The 19,377-nt window shown below is 42.6% G+C and overlaps 2 protein-coding genes across 3 annotated transcripts in view; one reads left to right on the top strand and one right to left on the bottom strand.

Annotated features, from left to right (window-relative positions):
* LOC115809503 (serine/threonine-protein kinase D3-like) overlaps positions 1-8,664 on the top strand; it is a 31,517-nt gene extending 22,853 nt beyond the window's left edge. For both annotated transcript variants that reach the window (XM_030771184.1, XM_030771183.1), the window contains exons 7-18: positions 116-299; positions 782-905; positions 1,485-1,562; positions 3,176-3,452; positions 5,282-5,334; positions 5,708-5,780; positions 6,106-6,212; positions 6,507-6,668; positions 6,765-6,863; positions 6,984-7,251; positions 8,275-8,360; positions 8,491-8,664. In XM_030771184.1, the coding sequence (XP_030627044.1) occupies positions 116-299; positions 782-905; positions 1,485-1,562; positions 3,176-3,452; positions 5,282-5,334; positions 5,708-5,780; positions 6,106-6,212; positions 6,507-6,668; positions 6,765-6,863; positions 6,984-7,251; positions 8,275-8,360; positions 8,491-8,664 (1,685 nt within the window). The remainder of the gene's footprint in view (positions 1-115; positions 300-781; positions 906-1,484; positions 1,563-3,175; positions 3,453-5,281; positions 5,335-5,707; positions 5,781-6,105; positions 6,213-6,506; positions 6,669-6,764; positions 6,864-6,983; positions 7,252-8,274; positions 8,361-8,490) is intronic.
* A 3,883-nt stretch (positions 8,665-12,547) lies between these two features.
* Positions 12,548-18,992, bottom strand: ndufaf7 (NADH:ubiquinone oxidoreductase complex assembly factor 7). The gene is made up of 10 exons (XM_030770876.1): positions 18,912-18,992; positions 18,649-18,809; positions 18,447-18,527; positions 17,409-17,519; positions 16,663-16,870; positions 16,508-16,566; positions 16,044-16,157; positions 14,627-14,770; positions 13,356-13,529; positions 12,548-12,763 (listed from the first exon to the last, which is right to left on the bottom strand). Exons 1-10 carry the CDS (start codon positions 18,979-18,981, stop codon positions 12,548-12,550), a joined length of 1,338 nt encoding a protein of 445 aa, XP_030626736.1. The 5' UTR covers positions 18,982-18,992.
* Between the last annotated feature and the right edge of the window lie 385 nt (positions 18,993-19,377).

The following is a 19,377-nucleotide window of genomic DNA, read 5'->3' as shown; positions in this document are numbered from 1 at the left end:
GTGTGTGTGTGTGTGTGTGTCTGTGTCTGTGTCTGTGTCTGTGTCTGTGTCTGTGTGTGTGTGTGTGTGTGTGTGTATGTGTCTGTCTGTCTGTGTGTGTGTGTGTGTTCTGCAGAGCCAGCCAGCCCTGGTCCAGACTCAGAGACCACTATGGAAGTGGACAGCAGCGACGTCAACAGCGAGGGGAGCAGAGGAATGGACGACTCCGAAGACGTCTCCACCCCCGAGGACAAGATCTTCTTCATGGACTCTCCTTTCATGGATGGAGAGAAGGATGAGGAGACAGTGAAAACCATCAGGTTCCATTTCCCCCCTCTCATTCACCTCTCTCTCCCTCTCTCTCTTTTTTTCCCTTTCACCGCTTCCTAATCCATTACTGAAGCGTTGGGCTGCTCAGCTCCTCGTGTGTAGTGGTTAACCACTACAGATTTTCCACCTGCCCTTTCGCTATGACGTCGCTGTACCCAGTGAGATGCACTTGATTGTTCAGTTAACGACTGGCGATAAGGAAAAGGTCTAAATTTAGTGGCCGCAGTCAAGTACCTCGGCGTTTCCCTTCCCTTTTGGTTAAACTCGTTTTAAATTTCAAAAATTTTGTTTTTGTATGTTCACTTCAAAGTTCAGCTTTGTTCGGTTACTTTTACACGCGTGCCCTCGGTGCTTGCCTTAACCGTTTGAAAGAAATCATTTTAGCTGTGTTTTCCGTCACCTGGAATGGTATTAATGTTGTCAGAACACGTACGTGTCGTGTGTAACGCTCGTCTTTCGCTCTCTCGCCCAGCCCGTCGACGAGCAGTAATATTCCTCTGATGCGTGTGGTCCAGTCTATAAAACATACAAAGAGGAGGAGCTCCACCTTGGTGAAGGAGGGGTGGATGGTGCACTATACCAGCAGAGATAATCTGGTGAGTCTCTCTTTAGCGTTCCTGATGAACCAGTCCATGTCAGAAAGAGAGAGAGAGAGAGAGAGAGAGAGGCTTCCCACACACTCCACAGCTCTCTCAACAACACGTACTCGACACATTAAAACCCCATCAGTATCTACTGAAAAAAAAAAAAAAAAAGAAGGCTTTCCAAATATATGCTGAATTTCACAGGCGGGGTGAAGGTGAAGTGCTTAAACAAACAAAAAAAAAAATCATTTTCTTGTTCCTGCTTAAAATGATTTTGAATGATTCCTCCTGTTGATTTGTCGGTGTGACCAGGTAAGAAGGTGAGGTGTGGATGCTTCAGACCGGTAGCGTTGTGTACCAAGTCAGTCATTTTCTTACGATACCATCCTTCAAAATAAAAAAGGTTAAAGAAACAGCCTGTTAAAATCACCCATGATAGTTGTAATAGTTATTTTTTCCTCTCAAATATTAAACCATATCCCAAAGACCATTCTCCAACTGTGCAAAACCTTTTTTTTTTTTTTTTTTTAAACGGTGTAATATGAACTTGTGTTTTATTGAGCGATGGTCTGGTTTTTACCCTTCTTTCAGAGAAAGAGGCATTACTGGAGGCTTGACAGCAAGTGTCTCACCCTTTTCCAGAATGAAACCGGAGCCAAGTACTACAAGGTACCAGTCCCCTTTAAAGCAACAGCAAATATTTATTTAACGGAAGGTAGAAAGATATGCAGCATTATAGAATTCTGGCAGTTGTCTGTCGTTACTTTTATTGTGCGTCTCAATAACTGAATTTTGGGGTACTTCAAAAAAAAAAAATGTCGGGTCAGCGTTTTTTCATGCCAGACATGGTTCTCCTTGTGGTTTTCCTATAGGATGGGCGTCGTTTCAATGAAAATATTGTTAATTTTCATCACCGGGCATTCTGGGCCTTTTTAAAGACATTATTTTTATCATTCATGACTTCCCAGTAGATTTAGCCTTAAAGACAAAGAGGAAACTGTCCCGTGTCCCATTTTAATGAAGTGGGAGTTGAAACAAGTATAAGTAATGTCCACAAATAAGGTGAAAACACTCTCCTCCTGTCATTTCTTTTGGTGACGTTCTCCGGGGCTGGAGAGGTCATTCCAGAGCGCACGCAGGTTTAAGCAGAACTGTACACGCACTGTGTTTTTTTTTTTTTTTTTTTCCAGGAACCTTTGGGCTTGTCCTTAAAATGCTTCTTGAGGTGTAGTTAAAACATTATCCTACACTCCAGACTGTCTAAAATACCCCTTACACTTCCCAGATGGTGTTGTCCTTTTCTTTTAAAAAAAAAAAAAAATTCTTCTCCTCCCACAGACAGGCAGGGCTATGGGTGTATACCTGTATCTCTATCTTTCTCTCTCTTTGTCTCTGTCTCTGTCTCTGTCTATCTCTCTCTCTCTCTGTCTTTGCCTTTGTCTCTTTTTGTCTGTTCAACCATTTCCCCGTGTTACTTGTCCCACCACTCAGAATGTGTCTTGTCCTTTGATGACAGAGAGGCAGAGAGAGAGAGAAATGGAAATAAAAGGGGAGAGAGAGAGGAACAGTGTGAGTGAGATGTTGAGAGCAGAGCTAGGAAATGTGCGTGCGTGTGCGTGCGTGCGTGCGTGTGCGTGCGAGCGTGTGTGTGCGCGTGTGTTTGTTGGGGGGCAAGGGGGATGGCTTCCCTCTGGAGGTGCCTCTTGGCCGGGTTTGTCCCGTCTGGCAGGCTGCCTGTGGGGCTCGTGCCTGGGTCGGTGAGGCCCATCTTGCCTTTTAATCAGAGGGAGCACTTCCCTGTCATGTGGCTTGCTTGGCAAACCACAAGCAGTTCATCTGATCCCCGGCGTCAGAGGCCCTGAGAGTCTGCCCGCTGCCACTCTCATTGGCTACTCCTTTCCTCTTTAATTGGGCTTTTTTCTTTTTGTGGGCGGGACAGGCTGAAGGAGGGAAGGTGGAATTTAAAAAGTGGACCTGAAAAAGCTTTCACTCAGTTCATTTCTCAAGAGAGTGGAGGAGAGAGAAAGAGAGAGGGAGAGAAACAGACGGAGAACTGTACTGAATGAAAGCTCTGTGCAGAGAGACAGTAGGAGCTAAGGACAAGAAAGAGGAGACGCACGCTTTGATATTCATTTCTCCGTCATCTTCCTGTTTTTTTTTTTTGTTTTTTTTTTCTACATCATGCGTGCCTTTTTATTGGCTAATGCGGACCTCCTCAGCAGACTTATCGTGACCTCCTCCTAAAACTGTACCTGACCTCTGTCCCTGTCCCTCCAACGCAGGAGATTCCTCTGTCAGAGATCCTGCAGGTGGAGGCAGCGCGGGACTTTAACAGCCTAGCCCAGGGAGGCAACCCGCACTGTTTCGAGATCATCACTGACAATATGGTGTACTACGTGGGCGAGAATACGGGCGGGCATCACCACAACCCGGCGCTGGCCGCGACGGGCGTGGGTCTGGAGGTGGCACAGAGTTGGGAGAAGGCCATCCGCCAGGCCCTGATGCCAGTGACCCCACAGCCCAGTGTATGCACCGGCCCAGGGCAAGGCAAAGACCACAGTGAGTACTACATACATGCACGCACGCACACACACACACACACACACACACACACACAGAGAGAAGCATGCATGTATGACTCTGCAGTGTCAGTCTTCAGTCCGAGTTCAGACACTTCTACAGCTTTTAAAGCCGAAGAGCTGGTTTGGGATTTTTTTTTTATAAGTTCATAGATCATTTAGTTTCAGTGACTCTAAGGTAAGCATGTTGTAGTGACACATAAGTTTGTCTCTCAGTTGAAACATACTGATTTTATCGACCACATGCATGATATCCTAAATGCTCTTATTCAGTGCCGGTAGCATCAAATACTCTCTCAGTGGTTTTATTTACTTAAGTCGTTGAGCAGATAATGCGGGGTTTCTGTGAGGAGGTTATGTGCTAATAGATTATGTGGTCATACATTAGTGAGATTTAAGAAGGATTAAGTGGATTTTTCCCTCTCTACATGAGGTCCATTAGACTACCCAGCCATCCAGTGAAGAAAATTGTAGCATCACTGAAAAATAAAAATGGTCCAATGTTTAAATGAGGCATTTGCTCAGTTTGACAATTTGATCAGTTTGTTTGTCAATACCTCAGACTAGCTCAATTCCATTGACTTACACTTCCATTAACAGCGGTGACCATATCGACTGCACATCTTCAAATAAAATATGTGTAAGCTGCCAAATGGTTTGGGAGGGAGGGGCACAGAGATTTCTTTGTAACGTGTAACATTATTGGTCCTATTCTCATTCATGCTCACAGAATGGGCAGCATCTTTTGTTATCGGATCAGATGTGGTGTTTTTTTTCACTCAGTCAGCCAAGGAAAGACATGCATTTACATAATCACTGAATTTCAAATTGTAAAGAAGAAAAACATTGGTATACATTCATCTACTGTAATGAAATCTTAGAAATATTATGGGGAACAATTTAGTTAGACGGGGGCCAAAATAAGCCCATGTGATGAGTTCACATTTAATACACATTTATAATGAAGCTTAAAAAGAACCAGCGCTAAATCATCATTCAGTCGTGCTCTAGCTTACCTGCTGGATATAGATTATTTTTTAAATCGTTCAAAAACATTTGTAAATTCTCCACAATTTTAAACATGGCCGTAGACTTAAGCATCCTCTCATGGATTCCCCTCCACTCTGTTTGGCTGCGTATTTGCCAAGCTTGCAAAAAAAAAAAAAAAAGCACAATCGATTGAACTCTTAGTTCATTCAGTGCCGAAATGCGGAGTGCTATGCCCCTGACCCAGTTCCCAGACTAGACTGGGGTTATAGATCTCTTTTATCTGACCTTGGTCTCTGTGGTCACAAACTCGTGCGATCAATAGTTCCCACAACGTCCAGTGCACCGAAATGTCCCGGCACGGTATCTGTGAGCTAAACAGCCTTTCTTCCCTTTCACGTCCCCCCCCCCCCCCCCCCAGACACGACTCGTATCATGTCAACTGATAACTGGCCTCCGTTCTACCATTATCTCTGTAGACACGAGTAATCTGGACCACAGATGTTTTACTATTGGATTGTTTGAGCTTGGATGTTGGGAGACCGTGTCCTCTTATGCACAGTTGAGTGGGCTGCCAGAGCTCTGAACATTACTCTTCCTGTCTGTGAATAAAGTTTTGTAACTGTAACTGGGCGTGGAGCCATAGAGTCTGTAAATGGCAGCTAAGCGTTTAGCTTTTTCAAATGGCTGGGATTGTGTAGAGCTTGGCCACATGCGGTTGGTTTTGAAAGCACGCTTAGCTCTTCGGAGCCTTAGAACTTGTCTTGTCTTAACTTTTAAAAAAGAAATTTAATGTGTGTCTTTTTTTGTGTGTTTTTTTAGAAGAGCTTTCTGTCAGCATATCAGTGTCCAATTCCCAGATACAGGAGAATGTGGTGAGTATAAACACGCAGGAACCACTAAACGGCATACATGTGCAGGAACTGTGTGATACATTTCTGTTCCCTTAATGCCAGCGCTTTCAAAAGGTCTGACTCAAAACTGAAGCCATTAAAAAGCGTACACCAAGCACAACAAAAAAAAGCACAGGATTTCTCTCAGTATGTTTTACTGTGTTTGTTAACACGGCCGTTGATATAGCAAGCAGAGTTTAGTGCATTCAGTAAAGCCAGACTTTTTAGCCAGAGTCTAGCGAATTGTGGAAATGAATAAAATGACTGAAGATCCACAATAGAGTGTAGTTACGGCGCTGCATGGAAGAGCTGTTTTTTTTTTTGTTTTTTTTTTAGACCTCTGTTTCTCTTTCAGGATATCAGCTCTGTCTACCAGATCTTTGCAGACGAGGTTCTGGGTTCTGGTCAATTTGGAATTGTGTACGGAGGTAAGACAAAGCTTTTCCTCTGCTCAAGCCAAGTTTTCGCTCTTGTGCTCACCCCGTAGGCTTCCTTTCTTTTTAGTGGGTTTTATACAAGGGGAGGATGACTTGTTTTTCTTTCTGTGCTATGCAAATAAACTTTTATTAGTGGAATTCATCCTTGTCAGTCCGTTCTTCTTTTTTTCATTTGGGGTTCTGATCCTATTGTATGCGCAGTAAGGGAGCAAAGAACAGAGTGTTAGACTGACGGTTTCATAGCCAGAGTCTTCTGTTAAAACAATGCATGGCTTGTGTTTTTGCGGCCGCCGCTGAATTTGTCTCTCCTTTGAAGGCAAGCACAGAAAAACACGCAGAGACGTGGCCATTAAAGTCATCGACAAAATGAGATTCCCCACCAAGCAAGAGAGTCAGCTAAGGAACGAAGTGGCCATTTTGCAGGTAGGAGGGCACGTGACGTGGTCGGGATTTGTACCGAATACGTTCCGTACTTTGAAACGATGTTTGTGCGTACTGTAAATAAGAGCCGATGTTGATTTTACTTACGCGAGACTGTGATGTTGTTAGCATGCATAATGTTGCGCGGCTTGTTATCTAGCACAATGACTTGCTCTGTCGTCAACTGTTTTAAAGGGCATCTGTTTGCCAGCTGTGAGAGCAGCAAAATGATGATAGCTAACGCACCCCCCCCCCCTTCTATTTTACTCTACTGCTCTCTCTCTCTCTCTATCTCAGAACCTGCACCACCCTGGGATTGTCAACTTAGAGTGCATGTTCGAGACCCCTGAGCGAGTGTTCGTCGTCATGGAGAAGCTCCATGGCGACATGCTGGAAATGATCTTGTCCAGCGAGAAGAGTCGGCTCCCAGAGCGCCTCACCAAATTTCTGGTCACTCAGGTCAGGTTTCCAGTCTCCTCAGTTACGTAACGCACATCCTGAAACGCGGCGTGTTTGTGAGTAGCGTTTAATGGCATTTGTTTTTCTTCTTTACAGATTCTTGTGGCTCTGAGACATCTTCATTTCAAAAACATCGTCCACTGTGATCTGAAGCCGGAAAACGTGCTCCTGGCGTCAGCAGAGCCGTTTCCTCAGGTGAGCGTTTGGCAGTGATCTGGTAGTAATCCTAATTCCAGAGCGCTACCAGAGGTTAATTGATACACATCTAATGCGTCTGTCCTTTTTTTTTTTTTTTTTTTATTATTTTGATCACAGGTGAAGCTGTGTGACTTTGGCTTTGCTCGCATCATTGGGGAAAAGTCTTTCAGGCGTTCTGTGGTTGGCACCCCGGCTTACCTGGCACCCGAGGTGCTACGCAGCAAAGGCTACAACCGCTCTCTAGACATGTGGTCGGTGGGAGTCATCGTGTACGTGAGTCTAAGCGGGACGTTCCCCTTCAACGAGGACGAGGACATCAATGACCAGATTCAGAATGCAGCTTTCATGTACCCGCCCAACCCCTGGAGGGAGATCTCTTCAGAAGGTGAGAAGAAAGAGGGTGTTGTGGACGGAATGACAAAATGCGTTCGCACAGTTATAATACTGAATACAAACACATGGAAAAAACTTACTTGAGATGACTGTCATGTGAGGAGTGTGACTTGTGAGATCACAGGTGCTTCCACAAGGAAATAACAAAATGCTTGATAGCAAAGCTGACAAAATGGAACATAAATGGAGGTATAGGTTCTCACCTTCATTATGTGTTGTGTACATAGACCACGAGCAAGTGTTAGCATATGCTAAACGGCATGCTGCATATAGCAAGATATGATTTACAGCATATTGATGGATTTTTGGAGATAATACTGTCTGATATATCTCAGCTTTCAAAGTGCTTTTTCTCTCTCTTTGATATGCGGTAAATCATTTAGATGAGAAGGGCTCTCAGGTACTTTTGTTAACAGCGCTCTTGTCCACATGAACATAATGGCAGAGCAAACGTGAAGAGCACTGCCCTTTGTTGTGGGGCTAAATTTACGTTTAAGTACACTATGAAATGTATGTCTAAAAAAAACAATTTAATTACACTATTTTTCTATCTGTAATATAAAACCTCACTCATACAAATGGAGCACCCAGGCAGGGAATACATTGATCCCTAGTTCAAGAGTGGTATACTCAAACATAACAAGCTTCTTCCTTGGAGCCAGTTTTAGCTGGTTTGCCTGGAGTATAATTTTTTTTCTCTTCAGATGGGCTGCTTTCGTAGGGGTTAGATTGGCCTATTTCAGTGTCTAAATTAGTCCTGTGGAAGATCCCTGTTGTCTTTTTATAAGAGACATAGGCATTGAAGCTAACTGCACCGTACTGAACTTATCATCTGTGGCTAAAGAAAAGGACTGATAATAGTTTTCTGTCTTTGTGAGACACCACATGACATGAAATGTGCATATGGTGCCCGTTCAACTCATATGAACTGTAGTGCGGAATGGTTTACGACTGGCTTAAACAAAGTTCCAATTGATTGTCTCTTATTTCCCCACCCCAACCCCTACTTTCACAGCAACTGACTTGATCAACAACCTCCTTCAAGTAAAGATGAGGAAACGCTACAGTGTTGACAAATCACTTAGTCATCCATGGCTTCAGGTAAAAAGATACTTGCTACGGTGAATCCTTAACCTTCGGTACTGCTACAGAAAAAAAAAACTTTTCAAGATTTGTCTGTTTTCTTTCATAACTACATCTAAAATTTGGCTTCTGTGTGTATATTGCTCAGGACTATCAGACCTGGCTGGACCTCCGCGAGTTTGAGACACGGAGAGGCGAGCGTTACATCACCCACGAGAGCGACGACGCTCGCTGGGAGGAATACGCTGACGAGAGGAACCTGCTCTACCCCAAGCACTTCATCATGGCACCTAACCTGGATGATATGGAAGAGGACCCCTAGTGGCAGGGAGGACTTAATGCACCTTTTTACAAAAAAAAAAAAAAAAAAAGACGGATTCTCACCAGCCTTTTTGCTGAGACTGTTGGCTTGGGAGTCGCAAGTGCCTGCATACTTACTCCAGAAGCCCTTGCACCTAAAGTCCCATTGCACTGCTGCCCACGCAATTTCAACACATCAGCAGAAATTGGGAACCTGACACAAGCAGGCATGATGTGTATATTCAGGTTGTTTTGATATTTTCGTAACATTCCAGAGATAAGACGTGGCTTTCCCTCTCTTTTTCCACTTGTCGGCTTTTTAGCGAGCAGTAACCTACAAACCTGGAAAGATAAACGTTTTGAGAATTTTGGGAATTCTCCTATTAGGAGTCATAAACTTTTGCACTGCCTTTCCTACCAGTGAAGGGCTGAAGTGTTTGGACCAAATTTCTACAGAGTCAGAAATGGACTTTTGAGCTTTGTAGCTTCTATTGCTGTTTATTTTTCTAAAAAGTGCTGTTATTTGTGTTCTCTGTTCTCCAATTAAACTACAAGCGGTTCAACATTTTAGATAAAAGTGCTATTTTGTAGATGAGGCAGTATGTATGTGCGGCATTGTTAAACTGGAAGACAAAATATGTCTGTTGTGTGAACAGTCTTACTTTGTTGACTAATGACGCCGAAATGTGGCAAATGCAGTTCCCCAAAGCAAAGTTTCAAAGTCGCTAAAATGTCTCCTTAAAAGTATCGAAATTATTCATTGAAATAACTTTGCGTACTTGGATACATATAATCATACAATATTTTAGTCTCTACCCTATACAGTAAGATTTATCCTCGATAAACGTAAGATTCGGTTCATAGAATACTCCAGTGAAGTCTTAATGTAAACTGTTTTGTACAATCTTCTTTGTTTTAGTAATGTCAAGTGTCTTAAGACTTCTGCACAAAATGTGCGCTGCACTGTGGATGTGAAAGCACGTTTGAAAATTTCTGTCTTTAAAAAAAAAAAAAAAAAAAAAAAAGGAATTGCAACTCAGACCCTAGTTACCTCCACAATGAGTTGAGACTTCAAAGGGAGCTCGCCTGTGAATCAAACCTGAGAATTCAAAGCTTTCATTTAGTCAGGTATCTTTAACACTATAGATATGAAGGTCATGGAATAGGGTTAAAAGTCTTTTGTTGAGCTAGAGCATTGACTAGACCAGAATACACACTCTGAGGGAAGTGTTAAAAATCAAGACCAACGGTAGAGGTTTTTTTTTTTTCCCTCTCTTTCTATTATTCAAGGTTTTTTTTGTGTTTTTTTTTAATCTGCCATGGTGTGACCTTTCAATATAGCTCCCCATCTTTTTTTTTTTTTTTTTTTTTTAATCTTTATTTTCCACTGACTGTGAGGTTTTAATTCAAGGCAATCTTCAATATAATGGCTAACATCATTCTGCAAATATGCTATGAAAAAGTACCAGAGAGATGTCCCTTGTGAAGATATTGTATACAAAACAAGACTGTTTTTTTTTTGTTTTGTTTTGTTTTGTTTTTTTCAATCTGTATCTTAAATCAGTGATACAGATTTCTAACCTCAGGACTAAATAATGATTTCAGATTATATTTCCTAATGTCTTTTTTTTGCAGTTATAGTAAATAGTAAACCAGATCAGTTATACTGCATTTTCCCGTTTTTAGGTTAGTGCAGCCTTCATTGTAGTTTGTCTGTAGAGTGTCCTGGCATTTTATCATCAAGAAAACTGAAAACAGTGAGTGTATTTTGTTTGCCTTCTTGTCAATGAGCATCTCTTCAGACTATTTAATGAATTTTGGATCATAGTAAGAACGTTCTTAAAAGTATAACAAAACAGACCAGAACAGTGATAATGAATCTGAAAGCTGATGTTTATTGGGAGAATCCATTTTTTAATCCCGTTTTAGGAACGCTTCTTAGTGTGAAGGCCTCTTTAAGCCATTTCTTTGGACTGTGAACTCTGCTGGGTGGACTTAGTGGAGGTTTAGCTGCACAACTATGTGAAGGATGCCATATTTGTACACAAAGCACATATTGTAAGGGTGATGACTGAGTCCTGAGAAACCATTTAAAGGTCTGTTTTGCCACTGGACTGGCAGATGTCAGTGTTTTGTACATTTTAATATTCACATATCTAATAAAAATTGCCTCCATATATTTTTTTGTTGTTGTTGTTGTACAACCTCTTTCCCTCAGATATGACCTTGAAGGAAGGTCACAACATTAATGTGACACCACATCTGTTAACAGCAATGCAAAGCTGGAAGCATTCTGTCCTTCACTGATCAGACAGCAAATGAAAAGACGGGGTTAGAAAAAAAAAAAAAAGTATCATTTGATAATGTATTAAGTAATATTAGCATACGACTGAATCCTTTTATCACAGGATGATTAGCATTTGAAGGAAAAATGGAGCGTACTTTGGTACTTTGTGGTTCTTTAATCCATGCGCCAGCACAGCCCGTCAGCTTTCATTGGGCCTCATGCTAAATGAACAGAGAACTTTGTGGGGAAGAAAATGGCTTGGCTATAATTAGGGGAGCACATGTGGAGGTCTTGTCAGCTGTGGTCTTGCAGCTCCTCGTTTGCTATTGTGAAGAACTGGTCCATCACCAGCACAGGTCACAGACAACTCGAAGAGCCTTTGTCGCCTGCTAGTGCCACAATGCGCTGAACCTGATGGACTTAATTGAATAGAGAAACTCCAGCTGAGTCCAAGAAGAAACTTGCTCCTTATCTGAGAAACTCTCCCCTGTGGGATGTACCGAGTTCACTACCGATGAAGAGGCGAAACTGACAACCTATTTCATCTCTTCCGAGTCCGAGGGACATAAGCAATTCGCAGCTTTGCGGGGACACTGATTCTTATACGGAGCTAAAGTCTAGCTTTTACAGTTTCAACTTTCAAAAGCATGATGCCATAGATGGCTTCTGAGTCACATTACAGTCATTACAACTGTCATCGGTCCCGGCGCCCCCCCCCCCTCCCTCGACAAACTAGTGGCCACGGGGGAGGCCGTTTTGTAACAGAATATTTTAATTGCTACTGGAGCAGTGAAGAGTGTGTGCCTGCACTCCTCCGTCAGAGTCCACTGTGTTGTTAGGGGTGCTCCGTTACTCCACTCGCACTTAAATGGTTTCCAGATGCGGAGGGAACATGTGGTCCGTTTAATGGCTTCCATCCGTAGTAAAGCCGATTGAAGACCCTCCCCTCCCCTCCTCTCCTGCCTCCCCCCCCCTCCCCCTCCACCCAATCTAACCTTGACTTCACTCTCTTTGTCAAACCTGCCCCTGAAACGCAAACCTTTCTATACCTTTTCTCCGCTCTGTTACGTAACCTGTTTATTTCCCCATATACAGAAAGCTTCCAACTGGGAACTGTGTCATTCACAACTCCACAAAGGAGCATGTTTGCTAAACATCTTAACATCCACTGGGGCTCAACTGCAGAAAATAACTAGTAAAATTGTGCATGTGAACATGCAGATAAAGCTCACTAATTCTCTTTCCCACAGAAGACAGAAGTCTGAACAGACCTTTAAATATATTTTATGTAGTATATGCTGTTTAACTGAAACAGTTATACACTGAAACCATTCGAGTCATACAGAGCACGTATGTGACACGACGAGACTCAGTGTTGAACTGGTAATGGTTTCACATATTCCTGTGGGTTCTAGATGTCCCTTTTTGAGCAGAAAAAGCTGGTGGTGGTGGGGGAGGGGTTATTTTCTGTGCTTCACAGAGATCTTCTGATATCTTTTAAGAATTGTTCATTCACTGGAACAAACCCATAATCACATACACACACACACACACCCACACGCACAAACACACACACACACTCACTCACTCACTCACTCTTTGGCCCCTCTCTCTGCTTTTATAAGCCGTTCCCCAGTTCACTGAACCCAGCCACGGGCAGAGGGACCCTCTTCTTCTTTAAGTCCCCTCCCTCGTCCGGGGGAGCCAGCCGACGCCGGGCCAACAGGCCGAAGAACAGAAACCTCTCGCCCATCTTCTGGGGGTTAGTCAGCATGTCGTAACCCCGGATGAGCTGAGTACGCGTAGATGGGTCAGCGCAGCTCCTCAGCAGAACCTTCGAACAAAACCAGCAGAAAACAGAATCGGCTCTGGTCTGGACAGGCGTGCCTCTATTATGGTTTTGAATTCAAAGCTATTTTAACGAGCCACAGTAGATGAAGAAAATTGATTTATACGCTGGGATGCGGAGGGTCAGTTTCTCAGACCAAGATTCGCTGCAGTTCTGGGCTGAACTGCACTCTGAAAGGGGCGATCTTCCGTTCCAATCACAAATTAGTCCAAAACCATGGTAATATGAATCTTTGTCCAAACCCGCACAAAAATAATCTGTACCCTCTGACTTTTTCTTTTGAAGTGTTTAAAGATGATGCAGAGTAGAAGCCAAACTGCATCTCTTGTGATCTCATGAAAAAGAACAAATAAAAAGTGATTGCACCCAGCACTTTTACCCAGAGAAGAGTGCGATCTAAAACACGAGGGAGCAGTGGACCTCCACAAGCAGGATTAAGGAAAATACTCTGGGCCACTACTTCTGTTTCTCTCACTGATAAATGTGAATATGAAGTCATATCCCCGTGTCATTAACGGTACATTTTTTTTTTTGTTCACGGTCCACAGGCCAGGCAGTTATACTGCAAATAACTTACCTGTAGACGTGTGTCAATGCCCATATTTTTCAGGAAGTTTCTTTGGGTTATGGGTCCCACGCAGGCCACCTGGTCTTCGGCCATCCGTCTGAGGTAACTGAAGTCCACGTCAGCGGTGAGGTCGGCGGTGCCAGGTGCCTCTAGCGCGTCGTGGAGCTGGTGCCCTCTGAAGCCCTGGGCGAATAACACATTCACATACATGTATATCCTCAGTGTGCGTGTGTGTGTGTGTGTGTGTGTGTGTGTGTAGCCAGTAACGTCTCTCTTAAGATGTGCGGGGTCAGCCTAAAGGAGCGTTTTTGGATGCGCTGTTGCTTGAGCGCAGATGTTTCCCCTAACGGTTTGATCTGGATGCATTTTAAAGCAAAAAACATAAAAAAAAAAAAAAAAAAACCTGTATTACAACAACACACTGAACAGCTTCCAAGGATCAGACTTGGCTAAAATAACTAGGAGTTCAAAAAAAAAAATAAGAACCACAGGCACCCTAAAACTCAATTACAAATTTAAGAACAATTTAAGACAAATTAAACATCTTCAATTCTCGTGTATTGCAGGAAAACTGGATTGCTAGAGGGCTTTTTTTTTCCTTCAGCAAGTAACAATTCACTCGAACTACTACTGCTGTTGTCTGTTGAGCTTCAATTGCTTCAGTGTGGCAGCATGTCAGTGTTTATTGTCAGAGTGCATATGGAGAGGAGACATCCACAGTCACTCATTTGGGTTCCTCGTCCTCTCTAACTCATCTAGCTGCGATCAGAGGCAGACCACAGACGTAGGCCAAGCCCATTGCTCTTAATGCGAGAGTTAGATTTTTAACAAACAGATGGGGTAGATTAGGGTTGGGTGGGGTCAGAAAAGGCCTGACAGAACTTGGGGCAATTTGACCCTGATTTCCTGCTGTCAGAAACAAAGGCTAATGGGGACATTTGAAGTTTTCAGCACGTTTACTCGGAGGACGATTTAAAATGAAACAATATTTAAAAATTAAAATGATGATAGTATTTGACAAAATACTCAATTAGATCTAGTTAAACATCCAATGTGTGTGGTATTCAGAATTCAGTATAGTCAAAAAAAAAAAAAAGAATTCCATTTGAGGATACCACTGACTTCAGTAATACACTTCCAACACAGTGACTTTGTGAGTGGAATTTCATCCCACATATTTCTGTTTTCATTCTATTCAGCCCTGTAAAATCCCACCTTCAGCGTAAATGAGCGTCTCTATCAGAGCAGAACCTTAAAGAACCGTTAATCTGAACACTCACTCTGAACGTGTCTGTCTTAGTCCCATCATGCCCATAATCTGCAATTAGTGCCGCGCCCCCGTGTTCTGCGATTCGATTGGCCAGCTGCTGGACAATGACTCCGCCCTCTGGACAAACCTCTACATGCTGTCTCTTTTCATCTGGCTGAAAAGATGAGACAGATTGATGGATAGAGAGAGAGAGAGAGAGAGAGAGAGAGAGAGATGCAAGATGAAAGCATAAGCTGGTACACCTGTCCGTGCTGAAGCCAACATAACAGCACAAAAGCTTGGCTGTGTTCACATCATCAATCACATATGACTTGATTTCCAGGTCAGCACTGGATGCCACCAGCTTCTTTCGGCCAATAAAAAGAAGACTGTCTCTGAGGTCTGAGAGAAAATCGAACAACCGAAACCGATAAAAACTCTAAAAACTCAAATAATAGCCCCACATACACCCCCCTCCCCACCCCATGCCCCAACCATCCTTTTTTTTTTTTGTCCTTTTGAAAAATGAAAGGAAAAACAGCTGACGGTGCAGCCTCAGATTAGATCACGCAGAGTTTCTCAGTTCAGAATCAGGAGCCCCCGGCGAGAGGGCACGGGCCGACAGTACGCGGAACCCGAGACTCTGGGCTTGGGCCGCTGCCATTTTGAGCAGGCTTTTCAATAGCAGGGGCTTCACCTCAGCGAACACATGATGTAAGACTTTGGCAGTCCATTCAAAGGCTCCTGCTTCTTCCAAAAGTGGCCAGATCAAACAGGCCTGTAATGTATATATCGCATAAACACAGCTAATAAAAGCCAGCTGCCTCGCAGCCTGGTCTGATCTGATGGAGAAAAATCTGCCCATAAAGACTCCCTTTTAAAGCAAAAGAGGGCTGCCTGGTAATCGATCCCCCCCCCCCCCCCCCCCCCCCCCCACTTCAGTTGTTTTTCAATTCTGAAATGTTATCAAATATTTTGCAAAGAGATTGATTTTTTTGGTCTCCTTTCCCCTTGCTGAAACATAGAAAATATTACTATAAAAATGTGAACTCTAAAACTCTATTTCGAAGGTGTTTCAGTTCGTTGTTGCCCTTGTCTTACTGCTGTCTTTTCCACGCGGACATTCAACGATAATGAATTAATCTATTCCTTCTCCGGTTTCTCTTTTCTTTAAAACTTTCCATTTCTTGGCTGACCCGTCTGGTCACACTTTCAGTTCAGTTTTTTCTTTCTTTTTTTTTTTTTACTTTTTTTATGATCCCAAAGGAGCAATTTGTGTGTTATTAAATCATTAAAACATTACAAGTAAGACACAGGACATATTAAAAGACAAACAAGTGGAGCAGTCGCAAAAGTACACACACACACGCACGCACGCACACACACACAGGCACACAAATCACAGAGACAGAAGAAAACAACTTTTGTCTTAATGTTGAAGCACTAACCTGAATAAGTGTAGCTGAAGCTAGAGTGGGGGTTGGCAGGACAACAAACCTCAGCTTGTCTGGTACCACAGAGTCTATATCCACCATCAGCTCCCTCCAACCCTTCTCTGTTTTCTACACACGAGAAGACAGTACACATTCATCAAGAGGAATCATCAAAGGCAGTGGACTCAATTAAAGCTGGAATTTAAGTGAATCTACAAAACTTGCTAGTTAGCTAGAGTATACATTTACCAAGATTATACATTGACCACTCGCTAAAAAGAGAAACAAAAAAATGTAATTCTACAACTAAAGTTTCTCTACGTTCATCGCAACTGAAATGTGCTCTTTTCTGACGATTTAAAAAATACAAAAAACAAAATGAATATGAGTTTGGTCATACTACTGAAAAATAAAAAGCAGCTACAGTTTGAACATCTGGACTGCATTTCTCTGCTACCAAAGCACCAAACCATGTTTACCTGGAACTTATGGATGGGGAGAGCATCAAAGAACTCATGCGCAAGGTAGATGCTGAAACCTAAATGCATGCAGCACAAAGTTAGTCCCACGATAAAGACTTTAATGCTGTATTTATTTTCAGGGGAGAGGGTAAGTAGTGGGGCAGTGAAGGTACCTCTGGGAACGTCATCTATCCTGTGATACCAGGAGATGGGCAGACCGCTGGCACTGGTACCTGTACGGTACACACTCTGGTCTTCGTGAACCTGGTTCTGATCTCCAGTCAGACACTGGGCCTGAACCTGGCTTAGCTTTGGACTCACCTCTACCAGGTGCACTGATACCTCAGCTCCACCCAGAGCCCCTTTCAACTGACTGAACACCTGGACAAACACACACACACACACACATGCACAGAAAATATCAGCTTCCTTACTTAAATAACGGTGAAAAACAAGTAAAGGGACAACTATGTGATTCACTGCAAGCTGCTCTCATGAGGCAAGTAAAAGGAAAAAAGAAAAAGAAGTTTGTGTTCGTTTTCCATCTAAATGTGTTTAAAAATACTTAGATGATAAATAAATATATAAAACATTTACCCAAGTGTTTTTCCTTATAAATTAAATATAAACTTGGTTTGCCATTCAGAGTTAGAGTCAAATTACAGAGCCAGTCATAGACAACTCTGGTTACAACATGGGAAAAATGAAAACAGTGCCCCCTTCTGAGTGAATACTGAACTGCAAAAGTCAGAAGGTTAAAAACACACACACACACACAAACTGTCTAACTTTCAGATATCAAAGAGAAGTCAAATACCATGCTCAAGAACTGTATATTCTTCACAGGAACAAAGTTACACAATTTGACCAAAAATGTTTCCCACAAGTCTTCGCGTTTGCCCTGACTACACTCTCTTACCCTGAGAATATCACTGGCCAGGGAGCCTCTGCCTGGGCCCAGTTCCACCAGTTGGAAGGCTTTGGGTTTCCCTGCTGCCATCCACTCACTTATACACCAGATACCCAACAGCTAGCAAAAACAATACACAGCATTCGTGTATTAGTGACAGTACCACAATATGAGGTCATTTCTATGTAAAACCCAAAATTATGAATCTCAGATATAGGAGCTTGCTCAAATTCAGCCTGGAGGAATTTACTTTGGAGGGAAGATGTTTGATACTTAATTTACACGAAGGTGGAAAAATAGTTCTGAAGGTATCAATTTTATTTATTTATTTTTTCATTTCAAGCTAACCATCCAATGGGGCTTTGGTTTTCTGAACATATATGTGGTACAGGCCTCAATATTTGGTCTAGTTATGAAGCTTGTTGCGTGCTTTCCCTTTGTGTTAGTGATTATGTGGGAAGGTTGTAATTGCCAGCTAGGTACTGGTAAACACCAGATGGGTGTTACTGATGTGCACTGAAGTAAGAAAGAGTATTAAACATGGAAGCTTCAGCCCTTCTGCTCTTTTCTTCTTTATGAACAACATTCAGTGCAGCTTTTGCTTTCTAAGTTAAAAAGAAGATGAAAGGAATTATGTCAGCCAAGATACAGGGGTTTTCTAACTCTATTATGCACATTGTTTTTTTTTTACTTTTCCAGATGTCATGAATTCAGCATATACTATGAATGATAACTCAGCCTTATATGTATAATGTTCAACCTCATAATTCTAGAGCATACTGAATACGCCATTCACGCTGTTTGTGTTCTCTGTACATAAAGAGAATAGTAATGAGGGAAATCTGGTACTTTTTGAATTCAAAGCAGTTCAGGTTGTGGAGGAGGATGGGGGGGGGGGGGGGGGGGGTAACCAACAGTCAGTTATTTGAAAGGGATACACCAAATAAATACCACCAGGCCTCTTCGATTAACCCACACACTCAATAAAGGAATTCAAAATATCACAATTTCCTTACACATCATGTCACAATGAGAGAAGACATGTACCTCTCCAAAGATTTGGCATATCTCTGGTGATGTAATGAAATCGCCATCAGCACCCAGCATGTCATTCTTCACATAATAGCCCTGTTTGTAGTAATGACAGGTTTAAGATACAATCAATACCTGCAGATTAACAGATCTGACTGAATGCATTAAGTCGTTTCCATAGTGTAGTCATTTCAGAAAAGCCAACTTATCCAACTACCGAGACTGGGTTGGTGAGGACTTCTCTCATGTACTCTGCCACGGAAATGGGACCCGTTGCTTTGATTTTAGACGTGAGATGCCTGAGCATTGACGTTTTGGGTGTCTGTTTCTCTGGCGAGGCGCTGGAACAGCCTCTGCCTTGCTGCAAGATCCACTGCGCTGCAAGAAATCACAACGGAAACTTATCTCACACAATAACTGTACAGAATACGGTGGCGGAAGGTAAACTGATGTCAAGAGAATTACACCAGCTTCTCTTACCACTTGATGTATATTTTAAGAGGCAGGCGGGAGCCCTGCTTAGACTGTACAATTTCAAGAGTGCTCTCATTTTTCCCCGGTATGAAGTGAAACAGGAGTGTTAGAAACGTAAAGTATCAGCTATCAATACAGCTTTTTCAGGAAACATGAGTACTACTAAGAGTCATATAAACTGCCCCAGCAAACCCTCTGTAGATGTACATCATCCTTACATATCTCCCTGAAAAATTCAGTTAACGTACAACTAGAAAGACATTACAACTGACAATATACCAAAAATCGCTTTATACTATCACAGACATAACACATGCAATCGCCCTTGACATACAAGTAAACAGGACTTATGATTGGTTTGAGTTACCGCATGTGGTTTGCTATGGAGGCTGTTGATTGGATAAAAAATGAACTCTGAACTCGCCACAGGTCCTATTTGCTGGGAAACACGAACAATTTTAAACGGCAAAAT

The sequence above is a fragment of the Chanos chanos genome, chromosome 4, assembly GCF_902362185.1.
Source record: "Chanos chanos chromosome 4, fChaCha1.1, whole genome shotgun sequence".
Taxonomy (NCBI): Eukaryota; Metazoa; Chordata; class Actinopteri; order Gonorynchiformes; family Chanidae; genus Chanos; species Chanos chanos.
The sequence above is the reverse complement of the archived record's forward strand: the minus strand, read 5'-3'. Positions and strand labels throughout refer to the sequence as shown.

Excerpts from the sequence above, each read along its gene's own strand:
- ndufaf7 (XM_030770876.1), bottom strand. The coding sequence starts at position 18,981 with ATGAGAGCACTCTTGAAATTGTACAGTCTAAGCAGGGCTCCCGCCTGC. Across the intron at positions 18,810-18,911 it reads CTTAAAATATACATCAAGTG|CGCAGTGGATCTTGCAGCAA; the intron begins GTAAGAGAAGCT and ends GATTTCTTGCAG. Across the intron at positions 12,764-13,355 it reads GCATTGACACACGTCTACAG|GTTCTGCTGAGGAGCTGCGC; the intron begins GTAAGTTATTTG and ends TTTTGTTCGAAG.